This window comes from Pelophylax lessonae (genome assembly GCF_965119305.1).
Source record: "Pelophylax lessonae genome assembly, chromosome: 5".
NCBI lineage: Eukaryota > Metazoa > Chordata > Amphibia > Anura > Ranidae > Pelophylax > Pelophylax lessonae.
Window position 1 is genome coordinate 4,357,555 of NC_138772.1, and position 19,823 is coordinate 4,377,377.

Consider the following 19,823-nt stretch of genomic DNA (forward strand, 5'->3'; position numbering starts at 1 on the left):
TAATGACACACTGACACTTGGGGATCCCCAGAACAATGACACATTGACACTTGGGGGTCCCAGAACGATGACACACTGACACTTGGGGGTCCCAGAACAATGACACACTGACACTTGGGGGTCCCAGAATAATGACACACTGACACTTGGGGGTCCCAGAATAATGACACCCTGACACTTGGGGATCCCCAGAACAATGACACACTGACACTTGGGGGTCCCAGAACAATGACACACTGACACTTGGGGGTCCCAGAACAATGACACACTGACACTTGGGGGTCCCAGAACAATGACACCCTGACACTTGGTGGTTCAGAACAATGACACCCTGACACTTGGGGATCCCCAGAACAATAACACATTGACACTTGGGGGTCCCAGAACGATGACACACTGACACTTGGGGGTCCCAGGACAATGACACACTGACACTTGGGGGTCCCAGAACAATGACACACTGACACTTGGGGGTCCCAGAACAATGACACACTGACACTTGTGGGTCCCAGAACAATGACACCCTGACACTTGGGGATCCCCAGAACAATAACACATTGACACTTGGGGGTCCCAGAACGATGACACACTGACACTTGGGGGTCCCAGAACCATGACACACTGACACTTGGGGGTCCCAGACGATGACACACTGACACTTGGGGATCCCCAGAACAATGACACACTGACACTTGGGGGTCCCAGAACAAAGACACACTGACACTTGGGGGTCCTAGAACAATGACACACTGACACTTGGGGGTCCCAGAACAATGACACACTGACACTTGGGGGTCCCAGAACAATGACACACTGACACTTGGGGGTCCCAGAACAATGACACACTGACACTTGTGGGTCCCAGAACAATGACACCCTGACACTTGGGGATCCCCAGAACAATAACACATTGACACTTGGGGGTCCCAGAACGATGACACACTGACACTTGTGGGTCCCAGAACGATGACACACTGACACTTGGGGGTCCCAGAACCATGACACACTGACACTTGGGGGTCCCAGACGATTATACACTGACACTTGGGGGTCCCAGAACAAAGACACACTGACACTTGGGGGTCCCAGAACAATGACACACTGACACTTGGGGGTCCCAGAACGATGACACACTGACACTTGGGGATCCCCAGAACAATGACACACTGACACTTGGGGGTCCCAGAACAATGACACACTGACACTTGGGGGTCCCAGAACGATGACACACTGACACTTGGGGGTCCCAGAACAATGACACACTGACACTTGGGGGTCCCAGAACAATGACACACTGATACTTGGGGGTCCCAGAACAATGACACACTGACACTTGGGGGTCCCAGAACAATGACACACTGATACTTGGGGGTCCAGAACAATGACACTCTGACATTTGGGGGTCCCAGAACAATGACACACTGACACTTGGGGGTCCCAGAACAATGACACACTGACACTTGGGGGTCCCAGAACAATGACACACTGACACTTGGGGGTCCCAGAACGATGACACACTGACACTTGGGGGTCCCAGAACAATGACACACTGACACTTGGGGGTCCCAGAACAATGACACACTGATACTTGGGGGTCCCAGAACAATGACACACTGACACTTGGGGGTCCAGAACAATGACACCCTGACACTTGGGGGTCCCAGAACAATGACACACTGACACTTGGGGGTCCCAGAACAATGACACCCTGACACTTGGGGATCCCCAGAACAATAACACACTGACACGTGTGGGTCCCAGAACAATGACACACTGACACTTGGGGGTCCAGAACAATGACACCCTGACACTTGGGGGTCCCAGAACGATGACACACTGACACGTGTGGGTCCCAGAACAATGACACACTGACACTTGGGGATCCCCAGAACAATGACACATTGACACTTGGGGGTCCCAGAACGATGACACACTGACACTTGGGGGTCCCAGAACAATGACACACTGACACTTGGGGGTCCCAGAATAATGACACACTGACACTTGGGGGTCCCAGAATAATGACACCCTGACACTTGGGGATCCCCAGAACAATGACACACTGACACATGGGGATCCCCAGAACAATGACACACTGACACTTGGGGGTCCCAGAACAATGACACACTGACACTTGGGGGTCCCAGAACAATGACACACTGACACTTGGTGGTTCAGAACAATGACACACTGACACGTGTGGGTCCCAGAACAATGACACACTGACACTTGGGGGTCCTAGAACAATGACACCCTGACACTTGGTGGTTCAGAACAATGACACACTGACACTTGGGGGTCCTAGAACAATGACACACTGACACTTGGGGGTCCCAGAACAATGACACACTGACACTTGGGGGTCCCAGAACAATGACACACTGACACTTGGGCGTCCAGAACAATGACACACTGACACTTGGGGGTCCCAGAACAATGACACACTGACACTTGGGGGTCCCAGAACAATGACACACTGACACTTGGGGGTCCCAGAACAATGACACACTGACACTTGGGGGTCCCAGAACGATGACACACTGACACTTGGGGGTCCCAGAACAATGACACACTGACACTTGGGGGTCCCAGAACAATGACACACTGATACTTGGGGGTCCCAGAACAATGACACACTGACACTTGGGGGTCCAGAACAATGACACACTGACACTTGGGGGTCCCAGAACAATGACACCCTGACACTTGGGGATCCCCAGAACAATAACACACTGACACGTGTGGGTCCCAGAACAATGACACACTGACACTTGGGGGTCCAGAACAATGACACACTGACACTTGGGGGTCCCAGAACAATGACACCCTGACACTTGGGGGTCCAGAACAATGACACCCTGACACTTGGGGGTCCCAGAACAATGACACACTGACACGTGTGGGTCCCAGAACAATGACACACTGACACTTGGGGGTCCCAGAACCATGACACACTGACACTTGGGGGTCCAGAACAATGACACATTGACACTTGGGGGTCCCAGAACGATGACACACTGACACTTGGGGGTCCCAGAACAATGACACACTGACACTTGGGGGTCCCAGAATAATGACACACTGACACTTGGGGGTCCCAGAATAATGACACCCTGACACTTGGGGATCCCCAGAACAATGACACACTGACACATGGGGATCCCCAGAACAATGACACACTGACACTTGGGGGTCCCAGAACAATGACACCCTGACACTTGGGGATCCCCAGAACAATGACACACTGACACATGGGGATCCCCAGAACAATGACACACTGACACTTAGGGGTCCCAGAACAATGACACCCTGACACTTGGGGATCCCCAGAACAATAACACACTGACACGTGTGGGTCCCAGAACAATGACACACTGACACTTGGGGGTCCAGAACAATGACACACTGACACTTGGGGGTCCCAGAACAATGACACCCTGACACTTGGGGGTCCAGAACAATGACACCCTGACACTTGGGGGTCCCAGAACAATGACACACTGACACGTGTGGGTCCCAGAACAATGACACACTGACACTTGGGGGTCCCAGAACCATGACACACTGACACTTGGGGGTCCAGAACAATGACACATTGACACTTGGGGGTCCCAGAACGATGACACACTGACACTTGGGGGTCCCAGAACAATGACACACTGACACTTGGGGGTCCCAGAATAATGACACACTGACACTTGGGGGTCCCAGAATAATGACACCCTGACACTTGGGGATCCCCAGAACAATGACACACTGACACATGGGGATCCCCAGAACAATGACACACTGACACTTGGGGGTCCCAGAACCATGACACACTGACACTTGGGGGTCCAGAACAATGACACATTGACACTTGGGGGTCCCAGAACGATGACACACTGACACTTGGGGGTCCCAGAACAATGACACACTGACACTTGGGGGTCCCAGAATAATGACACACTGACACTTGGGGGTCCCAGAATAATGACACCCTGACACTTGGGGATCCCCAGAACAATGACACACTGACACATGGGGATCCCCAGAACAATGACACACTGACACTTGGGGGTCCCAGAACAATGACACCCTGACACTTGGTGGTTCAGAACAATGACACACTGACACTTGGGCGTCCAGAACAATGACACACAAAGACTCTGACTTGACGTTGTAGTTTTAGTGAACTGATTTCTACATCTACACCAGCCTGACCCTCATTCTGCACCAATCACATCTCCCGTTCTTCTTTCCTTGTAGTTGATGGGAAGTGGCAGGAATGGGGATCCTGGGGAAGTTGCAGCGCAACGTGCAATGGAGGGGTCCAGAAAAGGGAGCGGTCCTGCTACGGCCCATTTTATGGTGGGCAAGACTGTCCTGGCCCATCCGAGGAAAACAAGCCATGCAATGAAAAGAGGTGCCCAGGTAAGAACATCCTTCACATCAATGGTGGCTTCCTGCTGTACAATGTATGAATGGGAATAATTGGGGGGGATGGAGAATGGAATCCAGCACAGTCTATAGAGTGTATCTAAAACCACAACCTTCTGTTATAGGAAGCATTTCCTCAGTCTCCCCTCCCCCCACTGATCAGACTGTACATTGTAACTTTGTAGCAAGTCACAACGTGACATGGAGAATATTGCCCTGTGGGCTCTGCGGGTTCTTCTATCCCGCGGTCACTTTGCGCAGTGCATTATACATGGAGAGCATTGCCCTGTGTGCTGTGGGGTCTTCTATCCCGTGGTCACTTTGCCCAGTGCGTTATTCATGGAGAGCATTGCCCTGTGTGCTGTGGGGTCTTCTATCCCGTGGTCACTTTGCGCAGTGCGTTATACATGGAAAGTATTGCCTTGTGTGCTCTGCAGGCTCTTCTGTCCCGCGGTCGTATTGCGCAGTGCGTTATACATGGTGAGCATTGCCCTGTGTGGTGTGCGGGCTATTTTGTCCCGCGGTCACTTTGCGCAGTGCATTATACATGGAGAGTATTGCCCTGTGGGCTCTGCAGTGTCTTCTATCCCGCGGTCACTTTGCGCAGTGCGTTATACATGGAGAGTAGTTTTGCCGTGTGTGCTCTGTGGGTTCTTCTATCCCGCGGTCACTTTGCGCAGTGTGTTATACATGGAAAGCATTGCCTTGTGTGCTCTGCGGGTTCTTCTATCCCGCGGTCACTTTGCGCAGTGCGTTATACATGGAGAGTAGTATTGCCTTGTGTGCTCTGCGGGATCTTCTATCCCGCGGTCACTTTGCGCAGTGCGTTATACATGGAGAGTATTGCCTTGTGGGCTCTGCGGGTTCTTCTATCCTGCGGTCACTTTGCGCAGTGCGTTATACATATAGATTATTGCCTTGTGCGCTCTGCAGGTTCTTCTATCCTACAATCTCTCTATTATTAAATTCTTCTTCCCAGTATTCCCCCGGAGATTCTCGGCTGCCATGCTTTGCGCACTCGTATCCTCCATCCCTGTGCAGTTTATGTGCTAATAATATTATTACTAACAACTCCCCGGAGAGCTCCCTGTCTGCCATATCAGTGCATAATGAGTCGCTCTCTGTGAGCCCTTCACAACCGGCCCCGAGGGCCACTCAAGCGTCTCCCCCACCCGTAGCCCCAGGAAACACTTCCTTGTTATATATAATAATCTATCCATAATCTCCGTGACTAATACAGACTGTATAGAGGGAGAGAACTCCCACACTCCCACCTACCCGGGATCACCTGTCTCCCCTGTCACTCCGCCGAGCGCACAATGTGACACCGTCATCGGCAAATTGGAAGATACGGATTGACAGGCGACAGGGATCCTACGGAGGAAGCTGTCACCACTCCGCCATTTTATAACTGTCTACATTACAGAGGCAGAGAAAGAGTTATGATTATTATTTTTATACAGGATTTATATAACAGGGAGACAATACAGTTATAATACAATGCAAGGGGGTGCAGAGGGCTCTGCTTGTCATGAGAGCTTACAATCTAATAGGGAAGGACAAGTGACACGAAAGGCAATGGCTGTTGGGGATAAGTTGATAAAGAAAGTTAAAGTTCAGTTGTTAGGCAGAGGTGGGATAGGCCCAGATGAGTTTTTAGGGATCACCTACAGGCAGACAGAGTAGGAGATAGCCGAAGGAAGGGAAAGGCTCTGGAGAAGTCTTGGAGGTTAACATGGGAGGAGGTGATGAGGAGGCTAGAGAGCAGGAGGTCTTGGGACAGAAATTGGGGTGTTGAGTTCCAGAGGAAAGAAGGAGCTCTGAAGAAGTCCTGGAGGAGAGCATAGGAGGGGCTAACAAGGGAACTAGAGAGCAGGAGGTCTTAGGAGGAGTGGGGAGGACGGTTTGGGTGATATTTTAAAATGATATTGGTGATGTAGCTGAAGAGGAATTTGTGGATGGTTTTGTATGTTTTTGTTAGTATTTAGAATTTTGTTCATTGAGTGTAAACCAGTGGAAGGATTGGCAGAGAGGGGTGGAGGACACTGAATGGAGGCCAGTGGAAGGATTGGCAGAGAGGGGTGGAGGACACTGAATGGAGGCCAGAGGAGGGATTGGCAGAGAGGGGTGGAGAACACTGAATGGAGGCCAGAGGAGGGATTGGCAGAGAGGGGTGGAGGACACTGAATGGAGGCCAGTGGAGGGATTGGCAGAGAGGGGTGGAGGACACTGAATGGAGGCCAGAGGAGGGATTGGCAGAGAGGGGTGGAGGACACTGAATGGAGGCCAGAGGAGGGATTGGCAGAGAGGGGTGGAGGACACTAAATGGAAGCCAGTGAAGGAATTGGCAGAGAAAGATAGAGTACACTAAGTGGAGGCAAGTGGAATGATTGTCATAGAAGGGTGGAGGAAAGTGGAGGGATTGGCAGAGAGGGGTGTTGGACACTAAGCGGAGACCAATGAAAGAATTGGCAAAGAGGGATGGTGGACATTACAGTAAGTGGAGGCCAATGGAAGGATGGGGTGGGGGGTGGACACTGAGTGGAGTCCAGTGGAGTGATTGGCAGAGAGGGTGTTGGACACTGAGTGGAGGACAGTGGAAGGATTAGCAGAGAGGGGTGGTGGACACTGAGTTGAGGCAAGTGGAAGGATTGGCAGAGAGAGGTGGAGGACACTGGGTGAAGGTCAGTGGAAGGATTGGTAGAGAGGGGTGGTGGACACTGAGTGAAGGCCAGTACAGGTATTGGCAGAGAGGGGTGGAGGACCCTGAGGGGAGGCCAATGGAGGATTGGCAGAAAGGGATGGCAGACACTGAGTGGAGGCAAGTGGAAGGATTGGCAGAGAGGGGTGGAGGACACTGAGTGGAGGTCAGTGGAGGGATTGGCAGAGAAGGGTAGAGGAAACTAAGTGGAGGCAAGTTGAAGGAATGGCATAGAAGGGTGAAGGACAGTGGAGGGATTGGCAGAGAGGGGTGTTGGACACTAAGCAGAGGCAAATGGAAGAATTGGCAGAGAGGGATGGCGGACACTACAGTAAGTGGAGGCCAATGGGGGGGGGGGGTCTGTGGACACTGAGTGGAGCCCAGTGGAGACATTGGCAGAGAGGGTGTTGGACACTGAATGGAGGCCAATGGAAGGATTGGCAGAGAGAGGTGGAGGACACTGGGTGAAGGTCAGTGGAAGGATTGGCAGTGAGGGATGGTGGACTCTGAGTGGAGGCCAGTACAGGTATTGTCAGAGAGGGGTGGAGGACTCTGAGTAGAGGCCAATGAAAGGATTGGCAGAGAGGGGTGGTGGACACTGAGCTTAGGGCAGTGGAGGGATTGACAAAGAGGGGTGCAGGACACTAAGTGGAGGCCAATGAAAGGATTGGCAGAGAGAGGTGGTGGACACTAAGCGTAGGGCAGTGGAAGGATTGGCAAAGAGGGGTGCAGGACACTAAGTGTAGACCAATAGAAGGATTGGCAGAGAGGGGAGGTGGTGGACACTGGTTGGGAGAAGTCACTGAAGTAGGAGCTGTGGTGGTTGCTAGAAGAACACTCCAGGAGCGTGCCCTGCTCTCATTTCTTGTATATCTACTAAGTCAAATCCTAGGTTGATTCATTGGGGCAGTTTGGTAGGTAGAGGGTCTTTGGGGATCCTTGAAATATTGAAATGGATACAAAATGTGGATCCCATCTGGTGGGATGGTTCTTCACCTTTTGATTTGTTTGTTTTTTTTCTTGGTGGATCCTTTGGAAAGGCAGAAAATGGTCAGATTAGAACTGGCCTTGAGCCGGAGCGGTGGATCTTGGTCAAGCTTTTAGCCTACTGGACACCAAAGACCCCCTCTTAGAATCCAACAGTTGTCATTTTATGTATTGGTCGTAGATTTGTTTATTTATTTTTTTATATTTTTTAATTGTTTCTTTTTGGTTCCATGTTGTGCAGTATGTCTAAGGGTTCAATGGGGGGAAGGGACGCAATTGGTGAATCCAATATTCACGTGTACTGGCCGGTGTGCTGAGCTTTGATCTGTGGCTGGAGACACAACGTTGATTTATATTGAAAGACATAAAAGGTCTTCAGCAAAAAAAAATAAAAAAACTTGCTGTCCTATTTTTGTCCAATCGGCAGGCAGATTGATCGATATTTATGAATTGTGTGAACTGACCCAGTTTTGTTCTGTTTGCGTCTCAGTTTGCGTCCATTAGTTCTCTCGTCTCTAATTATCAGGAGGAACTCAGGAATAAGTTAATGGCAACTTCCTTAGTTTCGGGCATATTTAATCAGGAGCAGATGACACAATCTGGAACGTTGTCACCATTTTTCGATATTTTTAATGTGCGTCTCTCTTCTGGCACAGCCCTCTGCCAGTAAAAAGTTAATCATCACTCCCACATTACCGCTAGACGAGAGTGAGGAGCTGGAAACCTGAGGCGCGGGCTGGCAAATAGACATGACCTTTAACTAGAGATCTCTCTGTCTTTTCAGAGCCTCATGAGATTTGCCCGGAGGAAAATTCTGCTTCCGTCGTTTGGCAAGAGACTCCGGCAGGAGAGATGGGCGAGGTGCGGTGTCCGAGGAACGCCACAGGTAAAAATGGCAGAGCTCTCCGTCCTGCCTGGGACATTCTGCTTCCATGCTTTCTATTGTACTCTTACTTTACATTTATTGTCAGTCTAAGGTCACCGCTCTCTAGTGAATGGATAGGCTGCATTCTCAGTGATGTCACCGCTCTCTAGTGATTGGATAGGCTGCATTCTCAGTGATGTCACCGCTCTCTAGTGAATGGATAGGCTGCATTCTCAGTGATGTCACCGCTCTCTAGTGATTGGATAGGCTGCATTCTCAGTGATGTCACCGCTCTCTAGTGAATGGATAGGCTGCATTCTCAGTGATGTCACCGCTTTCTAGTGAATGGATAGGCTGCATCCTCAGTGATGTCACCACTCTCTAGTGAATGGATAGGCTGCATTCTCAGTGATGTCACCACTCTCTAGTGAATGGATAGGCTGCATTCTCAGTGATGCCACCGCTCTCTAGTGATTGGATAGGCTGCATTCTCAGTGATGTCACCGCTCTCTAGTGAATGGATAGGCTGCATTCTCAGTGATGTCACCGCTCTCTAGTGAATGGATAGGCTGCATTCTCAGTGATGTCACTGGTCTCTAGTGAATGGATAGGCTGCATTCTCAGTGATGTCACCGCTCTCTAGTGATTGGATAGGCTGCATTCTCAGTGATGTCACCGCTCTCTAGTGAATGGATAGGCTGCATTCTCAGTGATGTCACTGCTCTCTAGTGATTGGATAGGCTGCATTCTCAGTGATGTCACCGCTCTCTAGTGAATGGATAGGCTGCATTCTCAGTGATGTCACCGCTTTCTAGTGAATGGATAGGCTGCATCCTCAGTGATGTCACCACTCTCTAGTGAATGGATAGGCTGCATTCTCAGTGATGTCACCGCTCTCTAGTGAATGGATAGGCTGCATTCATAGATATGTCACCGCTCTCTAGTGAATGGATAGACTGCATTCTCAGTGATGCCACCGCTCTCTAGTGATTGGATAGGCTGCATTCTCAGTGATGTCACCGCTCTCTAGTGAATGGATAGGCTGCATTCTCAGTGATGTCACCGCTCTCTAGTGAATGGATAGGCTGCATTCTCAGTGATGTCACTGGTCTCTAGTGAATGGATAGGCTGCATTCTCAGTGATGTCACCGCTCTCTAGTGATTGGATAGGCTGCATTCTCAGTGATGTCACCGCTCTCTAGTGAATAGATAGGCTGCATTCTCAGTGATGTCACCACTCTCTAGTGAATGGATAGGCTGCATTCTCAGTGATGTCACCGCTCTCTAGTGAATGGATAGGCTGCATTCTCAGTGATGTCACCGCTCTCTAGTGAATGGATAGGCTGCATTCTCAGTGATGTCACCGCTCTCTAGTGAATGGATAGGCTGCATTCTCAGTGATGTCACCGCTCTCTAGTGAATGGATAGGCTGCATTCTCAGTGATGTCACCACTCTCTAGTGAATGGATAGGCTGCATTCTCAGTGATGTCACCGCTCTCTAGGGATTGGATAGGCTGCATTCTCAGTGATGTCATCACTCTCTAGTGATTGGATAGGCTGCATTCTCAGTGATGTCACCGGTCTCTAGTGATTGGATAGGCTGCATTCCCAGTGATGTCACCACTCTCTAGTGAATGGATAGGCTGCATTCCCAGTGATGTCACCGCTCTCTAGTGAATGGATAGGCTGCATTCTCAGTGATGTCACCACTCTCTAGTGAATGGATAGGCTGCATTCCCAGTGATGTCACCGCTCTCTAGTGAATGGATAGGCTGCATTCTCAGTGATCTCACCGGTCTCTAATGAATGGATAGGCTGCATCCTCAGTGATGTCACCGCTCTCTAGAGAATGGATAGGCTGCATCCTCAGTGATGTCACCGCTCTCTACTGAATGGATAGGCTGCATTCTCAGTGATGTCACCGCTCTCTAGTGAATGGATAGGCTGCATTCTCAGTGATGTCACCCCTCTCTAGTGAATGGATATGCTGCATTCTCAGTGATGTCACCGCTCTCTAGTGAATGGATAGGCTGCATACTCAGTGATGTCACCGCTCTCTAGTGAATGGATAGGCTGCATTCTCAGTGATGTCACCGCTCTCTAGTGAATGGATAGCCTGCATTCTCAGTGATGTCACCCCTCTCTAGTGAATGGATAGGCTGCGTTCTCAGTGATGTCACCGCTCTCTAGTGAATGGATAGGCTGCATACTCAGTGATGTCACCCCTCTCTAGTGAATGGATAGGCCGCATTCTCAGTGATGTCACCCCTCTCTAGTGAATGGATAGGCTGCATTTTCAGTGATGTCATCGCTCTCTAGTGAATGGATAGGCTGCATTCTCAATGATGTCACCACTCTCTAGTGAATGGATAGGCTGCATTCTCAGTGATGTCACCGCTCTCTAGTGATTGGATAGGCTGCATTCTCAGTGATGTCACCGCTCTCTAGTGATTGGATAGGCTGCATTCTCAGTGATCTCACTGCTCTCTAATGAATAGATAGGCTGCATTTTCAGGGATGTCACCAGTCTCTACTGATGCCACCATTTTATAGTGAATAGATTGACTGCATTCATGGTGACTCTGCTGATCTCTGCAGAATGGATTGGCCACATTATTATAATGTTACTTGTCATTTCTCAACAGAATGCCGTCTTCTGACCATTCCTTCATACAATGCGATATGAGACAGGCTCTCTTTAAATCAGTAATTCTAGATAAAGTGCATTTTGTTCCTTCGCAGGTCTCGTTCTGCGGAAGTGTGTTCTGGATGAGGTGGGAGAGGCATACTGGGAGATTCCAACATACATCAAGTGTGTCTCCCTTGACTACCGGAATATTCAACAGATGGTAAGAAACAAATAAAAGTCTTTGGCATTTCACCGCAGTCTTGTTATTTCTCATTTAATTCAATTTGTTCCTCCACTTTTCCTCTGTAATCCAAAGCACTTTGCACACGGTAATAACACAGGTTGTGGAGTCTTAAAGCCTCTTTGCAGATTCGAGGAGCCTTGGTTGTGATGTGTAATGTGCCCAGCAGGCCACCGTAATTCCTTTTAAATTATAGGCAACTTTGTGAGCTGATTATTCAGGCTGTGCAAAGGTTTTCCTGCGCTAAAAGAATTCAGAGCTTGAAAGTGTAGTATTATGGTGAAAGCACGTCAACAGCATTTCATGCAATACTATTGTTTGCCATAGCTAGGCAGTGAAAAAACATTGCCTGATTGGAAGGAGGACTTTATTTATATCTAAACCCAAAGATAAAAGTGTTATATATTGCAGCTAACTAGTATTATTTTTCAGGAGTTATATAGCGCCAATCATTTACAATATAAATGGAGACAGAACAGTTACATTACCAATCAAGACAAGAGGGTTAGGAGGACACTGCTCGTCATGAGAGCTGACAATCTAAAAAGGAGGGGCGTATGATACAAAAAGTATTAACTGCGAGTGGATGATTTGACGGCGAAAGCAAAAATTCACTTGTTAAGTAGGAGTTTAGTTTTTCAGGGATCATCTAAGGGCAGACAGATTAGTTTATAGCTGGCAAGATTGGGGTTGAAAGTTCCAGAGAAAGGGAGGGGCTGTGGAGAAGTCCTGAAAGCGAACATGGGACTGGGTGATGAGGGACCTAGAGAGCAGGAGGTCTTTGGAAGAAGCAAAGTAGAAGGTTTAGATGATATTATGAGGTTCGTGATGAAGCTGGGGGCAGAGTTGTGGATTGACTTGTATGTTGTAAGTGTTTTGAACTTTTGGTTTGTTACTGGAAGCCAGTGGAGAGATTGGCAGAGAGGTGTTGAGGGAACTGAATGGAGACCAATGGAGGGATTGGCTGAGAGGGGTGGCGGGAACTGAGTGGAGCCCAGTGGAGGGATTAGTAGAGAGGGGTGGAAGGATTTGATGAGAGGGGTGGAATACACTAAGAGGAGCCCAGTGGAGGAAATGGTAAAGAGGGTGGAGGACACTGAGTGGAGCGCAGTGAAGGGATTGGCAGAGAGGGGTGGAGGGATTGAAAGAGAGGGGTGGAGGACACTTAGTGGAGCCCAGTGGAGAGATTGGCGAAGAGAGGTGGAGGGATTGGCAGAGAGGGGTGGAGGACACTGAGTGGAGCCCAGTAACGAATTGGCAGAAAGGAATGGAGGAAACTGAGTGAAGGCCAGTGGAAGGATAGACAGAGAGGGATGGAGGACACTGAGTAAAGGCCAGTAGAGGGATTGCCAGATAAGAGTGGAGGACACTGAGTGGAAGGCAGTGGAGGGATTGACAGAGAGAGGTGGAGGACACTGAATGGAGCCCAGTGAAGGAATTGGCAGAGAGGGGTGAAGGACACTGAATGGAGCCCTTTGAAGGGATTGGCAGAGAGGGGTGGAGGACACTGAGTGGAGCCCAATGGAAGGATTGACTAAGAGGGGTGTAGGACACTGAGTGGAGCCCAGTGAAGGAATTGGCAGAGAGGGGTGGAGGGCACTGGATAGAGCGAGGTAGAAAGATTAACAGAGAGGGGTGGAAGACACTAAGTGGAGCCCAGTGAAGGAATTGACAGGAAGAGGTGGAGGACACTGAATGGAAGCCAGTGGAGGGATTTTCAGAGAGGGGTGGAGGACACTGATTGGAGCCCAGTGAAGGAATTGGCAGAGAGGGGTGAAGGACACTGAATGGAGCCCTTTGAAGGGATTGGCAGAGAGGGGAGAAGGACACTGAATGGAGCCCAATCGAAAGATTGACAGAGAGGGGTGGAGGACACTGAGTGGAGCCCAGTGAAGGAATTGGCAGAGAGGGGTGGAGGCCACTGGATGGAGCAGAGTGGAGGGATTGGCAGAGAGGGGTGGAGGACACTGAGTGGAGCACAGTGAAGGAATTGGCAGAAAGGAGTAGAGGACACTGAGTGGAGGCCAGTGGAGGGATTGGCAAAGAGGGGTGGAGGACGTTGAGTGGAAGCTAGTGGAGTGATTGGCAGAGAGGGGTGGAGGACACTGAGTGGAAGCCAGTGGAGTAATTGGCAGAGAGGGGTGGAAGACATTGAGTGGAGCCCAACAAAGGGATTGGCAGAGAGGGATGGAGGACACTGAGTGGAGACAAGTGGAGGGATTGGCTGAGAAGGATGGAGGACACTGAGTGGAGACAAGTGGAGGGATTGGTAGAGCTGTGGATGATCTTGAATGTTTTTGTAAGGGTTTTGATCTCCTTGTTGAGCTACTCGAATCCAGAGGAGGGATTGGCAGAGAGGGAAGGTGGACACTAAGTGGAGGCCAGAGTTGTGGATGGCTTTGTATGTTGTTAGTCCTTCTACTCCTTAGATGGAAGTTTTATTTTCCATTTTTTGTCCAGGCTCTTAGGTGGAGCTGGAAACTCAGTCCAAAATGGTGTTTTCAAGTCACTTCTTCAACAAAGCCGTTCTTGTGCACGGACCATAGATGACAGGCCTATTTCCTAGAGTTCCTGAGAAAAAAAGACTAAAGTCTGAGGATTAAATAACACACCAATATTTTCCTAAAGCTAATATATCAGTTTTGGATTAGACCGATCCATTAAATTTTGTCCTATAAAGGATTAATACAATGAAAATGTTAATGTAAAGTTTAATTACTGGTGGGGACTGGTAAGCTGAGTTGCTTGTTGGATTATTACATCTCAAGAAAGGAGTTCCCCCATCATTGATCCTGGTTTTGGTTTGGTCCACCTTGGAATGTTGGGTGTCATTGATCCTTTTTTAGTGTTCCTGCTATTCTCCTTAGTGTTCCTGTCTCCTTGACAGTTACATTCCTGGCACGTGGAAATCGATGGGTTTACTTCCACTTTAATAGATCCAAACATGGATTAGGTGGCTCAGAGCCCCATCACTTACCATAAGCTGAATGATATCTTTTTTGAGTGGCTATATTGAAAATCACATGTGTTGGTTTTTCCAGATTCGGGATCATCTGATGAAAGCTCAGAGAGGGCAGAAGGGAGAAGGAGTCTCGGCGGTGTTACAGAACCTCGTAGACGTCACTCAGGAAGGAGCCAGTTACAGTGGAGATGTTCTATCCACTGTGGACTGTCTGAGAAATATGACCGAGATTTTCCGCCGGCCGTACCACAGCCCCACATCCAATGACATCCAGGTAAGAGGAGAGGGACACCACTGGTTATTTTCTAAGGCTTTTGGACCTCCACCTGTGAAGCGTAGTCATTAACACTCCATGTGCCTGTAATCTAGCAGCAAATACAGTTTTGTAAGGCAGGCGGGTAGAAGTTGTGGGGAGGCTGAGTGCTTAAAGAGTAACTCCACCTTTGCTGAGAAAAAAACTCCCCTCTGGGTGATCTATGTACATTTTAAGGCTTTTTAACAAACTTTGTTGCAGTTTTCTTCCTGTTTCTGCTCTAAAGAAATGATTGTTTCATTATGTCAATGTTCAGGGTAAATGTGACTTTTTCTTTATGTATCAGCTGATTCACTTGCAGTGTTCTTATGAGGAAAGGATGCAGGGTCTTTCTTAAGAAGTGGTTAACCCTTTGGGAGTAGTTCACCAAAACTGAAAATACTGTTGCAGGGGAAGCCAAAAATCTGACTTGTATCTTAGTGCAGACTTCTGGGTAAATCAGTGAGCCAATTGCACAACAGGAAATTACATTTCTGGGGGGTTGTTCTGCATACCACCTGTGTACAGAGCGCCTCCAGGTGGCCATATTGAATTTTTACAGAAGATTACAACGGCCGCAGATTGAAAAGGAAAGGTGATTTTTAACAACATTATATTACAATATGACTGTTGCGATTCTGTATATGTTCTATTGTTATTTTTTCATTTGCTGTATTTTTTTCCCCATGAAAGCCTTTAACTTAAAGTATAAGGATCGGTTCACACTGTTGGAGGTGGCTGCAGGTGCAGGAATCGCAGCCGTTCCCACAACCCTGTGCAGCCAAATCGCACTACTCTGTAGAGACAAGCAGGACTGCCATTCATTCCTAATGGCTCCCCCCACGCATCTCAAATCGCAGTGTGTTTGCGGGTTCAGGAACCGCAGGAACCTTTTTTTGCAGGAAACACAGGCATTCAAATGTATGGGCTGCAGCTAGTGATGGGCCGAACACCCCCCTGTTCGGTTCGCACCACAACATCTCGAACAGGGAAAAAGTTCTAGCGAACATGCAAACTCTATTAAAGTCTATGGGACACGAACATTAAAAATTCAAAAGTCCCCATTTTAAAGGGTTATATGCAAGTTATTGCCATAAAAAGTGTGTGGGGACCCGGGTACTGCCCTGGGGGACATGTAAAAATTTTAAAACTATTGTTTTTACAGGAGCAGTGATTTTAATCATGTTTAAAGTGAAACAATAAAAATGAAAAATTCCTTTAAATATCGCGCCTGGGGGGGGGGGGTTCCCTTAATGTGCTTGTAAAGTGGAGCATCTGTACGATGTATGGAGCCTGCTGCAGCAATGCTGACATTTCTAAAGGAAAAAATGTAATTTAAACTTGCTCAGGGCTGTAATGTATTGTTGGCTCCCGGCAATACAGATAAAAATAAATGAAAAAAAAAAAACAGTGTGGATCCCCCCCCCCCCCCCCCACCAGTCCATACCAGGCCTGAAAAAAAACGCTTCACCTCCTAAAAGGCTACCCGCCATATGCCTGCTCTTCGATTTTGACAGTTCTTTTATAGGCAAGGGGTGAGGCCACCCGGTTAATTCACCCGGCGGCACCACCCCTTCTATTTTTCAGGACTGGCGGGCGTCGTGATTGAGGATGGGTTTACATCGAGGGACACTATTTTTCTTTTCTTTTTCTTTTTAATAAAGGACTTGTCAAAAAACAGTTTCCTGTGGTTTTTACTTTTTTACACTTTTTTTGTGAACGGGTACGGGTATGATGTACCCGATACCCATTCACATGGGGGGGGGGGGGTGAGGATCTATTAAAAGGGGGCTTCCAGATTCTGATAACCCCCCACCTGCAGACCCCCACAACCATGGCCCAGAGTTGACGGACAGACATGGGGACAAGGTACTTTGGGGGGCACCCTTCCCATGTTTAGGGCATGTGACCTGGTATGGTTCAGGAACCTTGCTCCCCCCCCCCTTTCTTGGCCTGCCAGGCTGCATGCTAGGATAAGGGTCTGGTATGAATCTTAGGGGGGACCCCACGCTGTTTTTTTTTTTTTTTAATTCTGTCATAGGTTTCCCCTCATTGGCCTCTATGGGAAATCTTGGTCAGCTTGGCATGGCACTGCTCCCGAACCATAAGTGACAGGGACACCAAACACCAAACTTGGAGAGCACCAAGAGGGGACCCAGGATTACAACATGTCCATACATTTTAAAAGTGGGGTACAACCTGTACACTACACTGACTGCACTAAACTGACTGAACTCACTGTCCACTAACTACCTGCCTAACCTCTATTATCACACACTATACACGGCTGCCGTGTAAGCAGCAGCCTTATATAGTGTCAGGGGCGTACCGTGGGGTTGGCCAGAACGGCGCCCGCCAGGGGCGCAGGCCGAGGGGGGGCGGAAAAACACTGTCAGTGTAGTGCAGCAAAGGCGATTCCCGGAAGCCGCCCGCTCGCTGTGTGTGTGCCACAGTCAGCGTTGGACTCGGATGTGAGATGGGCGGGCCGGCGGCACCCCTCATCACAGGGCTCCGCCCACATGATGATCCGACCGATCTTGCGTCATCAGCAGGCTCCTAGGCAGCAAGGCAGCTCCAGAGTCCAGGCAAGCAGCAGGCTAAGGCTCAGCGGGTGTAACTGAACGAAGAATTCTAATCTGGACTTCACTGCACTCTCTCTCAGCAGTGTCAGTGTGATCCCGTGAGTGAGGTGGACCGTGGAAAGCAAGCTTAGGCTCCCAGTCCCAGCTCCCCAGGTACTAATACTAATAGGAGAACTTAGAAAAGAAGAGATAATAAAATTAAATGTATACTGTATATATACAAACATGGCGACCTCTATATTGCACTATCTATATATATAATATATGCACAGGATATGGCATCCTATATTATTATACTGCACTGTATATATTTTATATATATATATACACACATACACACAGGATGTGGCCTCCTCTATATATATAATATATACAGTGCAGTATAATAATATAGGATGCCATATCCTGTGCGTATATTATATGTATATAGATATATAGTGCAGTATAGAGGATGCCATATCCTGTGTGTGTATATATAATATATATATATATATATATATATATATATATATAATATATAACTCTTTAATAATGGGGGGGGGGGGCGCCGATACAGCTTCTCGCCAAGGGCGCTGGAGACCCTAGGTACGCCTCTGTATAGTGTGGGGCGTGGACTTTGCCCCACAGCTATGATTGGCCAAAGGCGCTCTGCCTTTAGCCAATCATAGCTCTCACAGTACTTTGTGCTGTGATTGGATAAAGCATACAGGTCAGGTGCGTGCTTTGGGCAATAATCAGCAGTCAATGCACTGCAAGAGCGCAGTGCACATCTGAGCGCCCCATTTGTTTCTGTGTTCAGCAAATACACCAACAGCTGATACTCGACTCCAACACAGAGCCCATCCCTAGGTGCAGCAAACCGGCACAGGTGTGAACCAGGGGTTCTTAGAATATTAACCATTTCAACTCACACACCTGTACACCCCCTATAGACCACAGCCGTCTATATTTTTGGGGGTGGGGTAGGCTTTGCCAATATTTGCCAACATTGTTCTTTCCTTTCCTTTCCTTTCTCCTTTTCCCTTGTTTTTCCTTTCTTAGTCATTTATCTTTCTTTCCTTCTCTTGTTATCCTTCCTTACTTCTCTCTCTATCTTCCTCCTTCCTTCCTTCCTTCCTTCCTTCCTTCCTTCCTTCCTTCCTTCCTTCCTTCCTTCTTTCCATCCTTCCTTCCTTTCTACCTACCTTCTTTATCCCTTTCATTTCCTTCCTTATTCTGCCTTCCTTGCGTAAACCCTTCTCTCTTTCTTACTTCTTTCTTTCCTTATTTTTCCTCCTCTTCTTTCTTGGTCTTCCTTCCTTCCTTCCTTCCTTCCTTTCTTCCTTCCTTCCTTCCTTCCTTACTTCCTTCCTTCCCTTCTTCTATCTTTCTTTTCTTCCTTTTCTTCTATTCTTAATAGTTCTTCCTTTCCTTTTTAAGACTTTGTTTCCTTCCTTCCTCTCTCTCTCTCCCTTCACCCTTTCATTTTCTTTATCTTTCCATTCCATTCCTTTTTCTCTATCCCTTCCTTCTGTCCTTCCTTTCCTTTTCCTCCCTTAATTTCTTCCTTCCTTTGCTTTCCTTTTTCTCTCTTCCCTACTTCCTTTCTTTTTCCGTCCTCCCCTTTCCTTTTTCTTCCTTTCCCTTTTCACCCCCCCCCTTCCTCCCTTCCTTTCTTCCTTCCTTCCTTTCTTCCCACCCACCCTTCTTCCCCCTCTTATTTTCCTTTTCTTTTTCTCTCTACCTTCCCTCCTTCCCTTGTTCTCCTTCCTTTCTTCCTTCCCCTTTTCTCTCTCCTTCCTTCCCTTTTTCTTCCTTTCTTCCTTCCTTCCTTCCTTTTTATTCATTCCTTCCTTCCTTCCATCCCTTCCTAATTGTTTTTCCTTAATTTCTAGGAATTGTTTCCTTCCTTTTTCTCTCTCTCCCTTTATCTTTCCTTCCTTCCTTCCTTCCTTCCTTCCTTCCTTCCTTCCTTCCTTCCTTCCTTCCTTCCTTCCTTCCTTCCTTCCTTCCTTCCTTCCTCCCTCCCTTTTCTCTCTCTCCTTCCTTCCTTTTCTTTCCTTCCTTTCTTCCTTCCCCTTTTCTATCTCCTTCCTTCCTTCCTTCCTTCCTTCCTTCCTTCCTTCCTTTTTTATTCCTCCCTTCCTTCCTTCCTTTCCTATTTG

At 48.4% G+C, this 19,823-nt stretch overlaps 1 protein-coding gene across 4 annotated transcripts in view; it reads left to right on the forward strand.

Annotated features, from left to right (window-relative positions):
• Positions 1–19,823, forward strand: part of ADGRB1 (adhesion G protein-coupled receptor B1) — a 912,987-nt gene that overhangs the window by 482,518 nt on the left and 410,646 nt on the right. For all 4 annotated transcript variants that reach the window (XM_082259420.1, XM_082259422.1, XM_082259423.1 and 1 more), the window contains 4 exons: positions 4,249–4,413; positions 8,892–8,993; positions 11,716–11,822; positions 14,885–15,079. In XM_082259420.1, the coding sequence (XP_082115546.1) occupies positions 4,249–4,413; positions 8,892–8,993; positions 11,716–11,822; positions 14,885–15,079 (569 nt within the window). The remainder of the gene's footprint in view (positions 1–4,248; positions 4,414–8,891; positions 8,994–11,715; positions 11,823–14,884; positions 15,080–19,823) is intronic.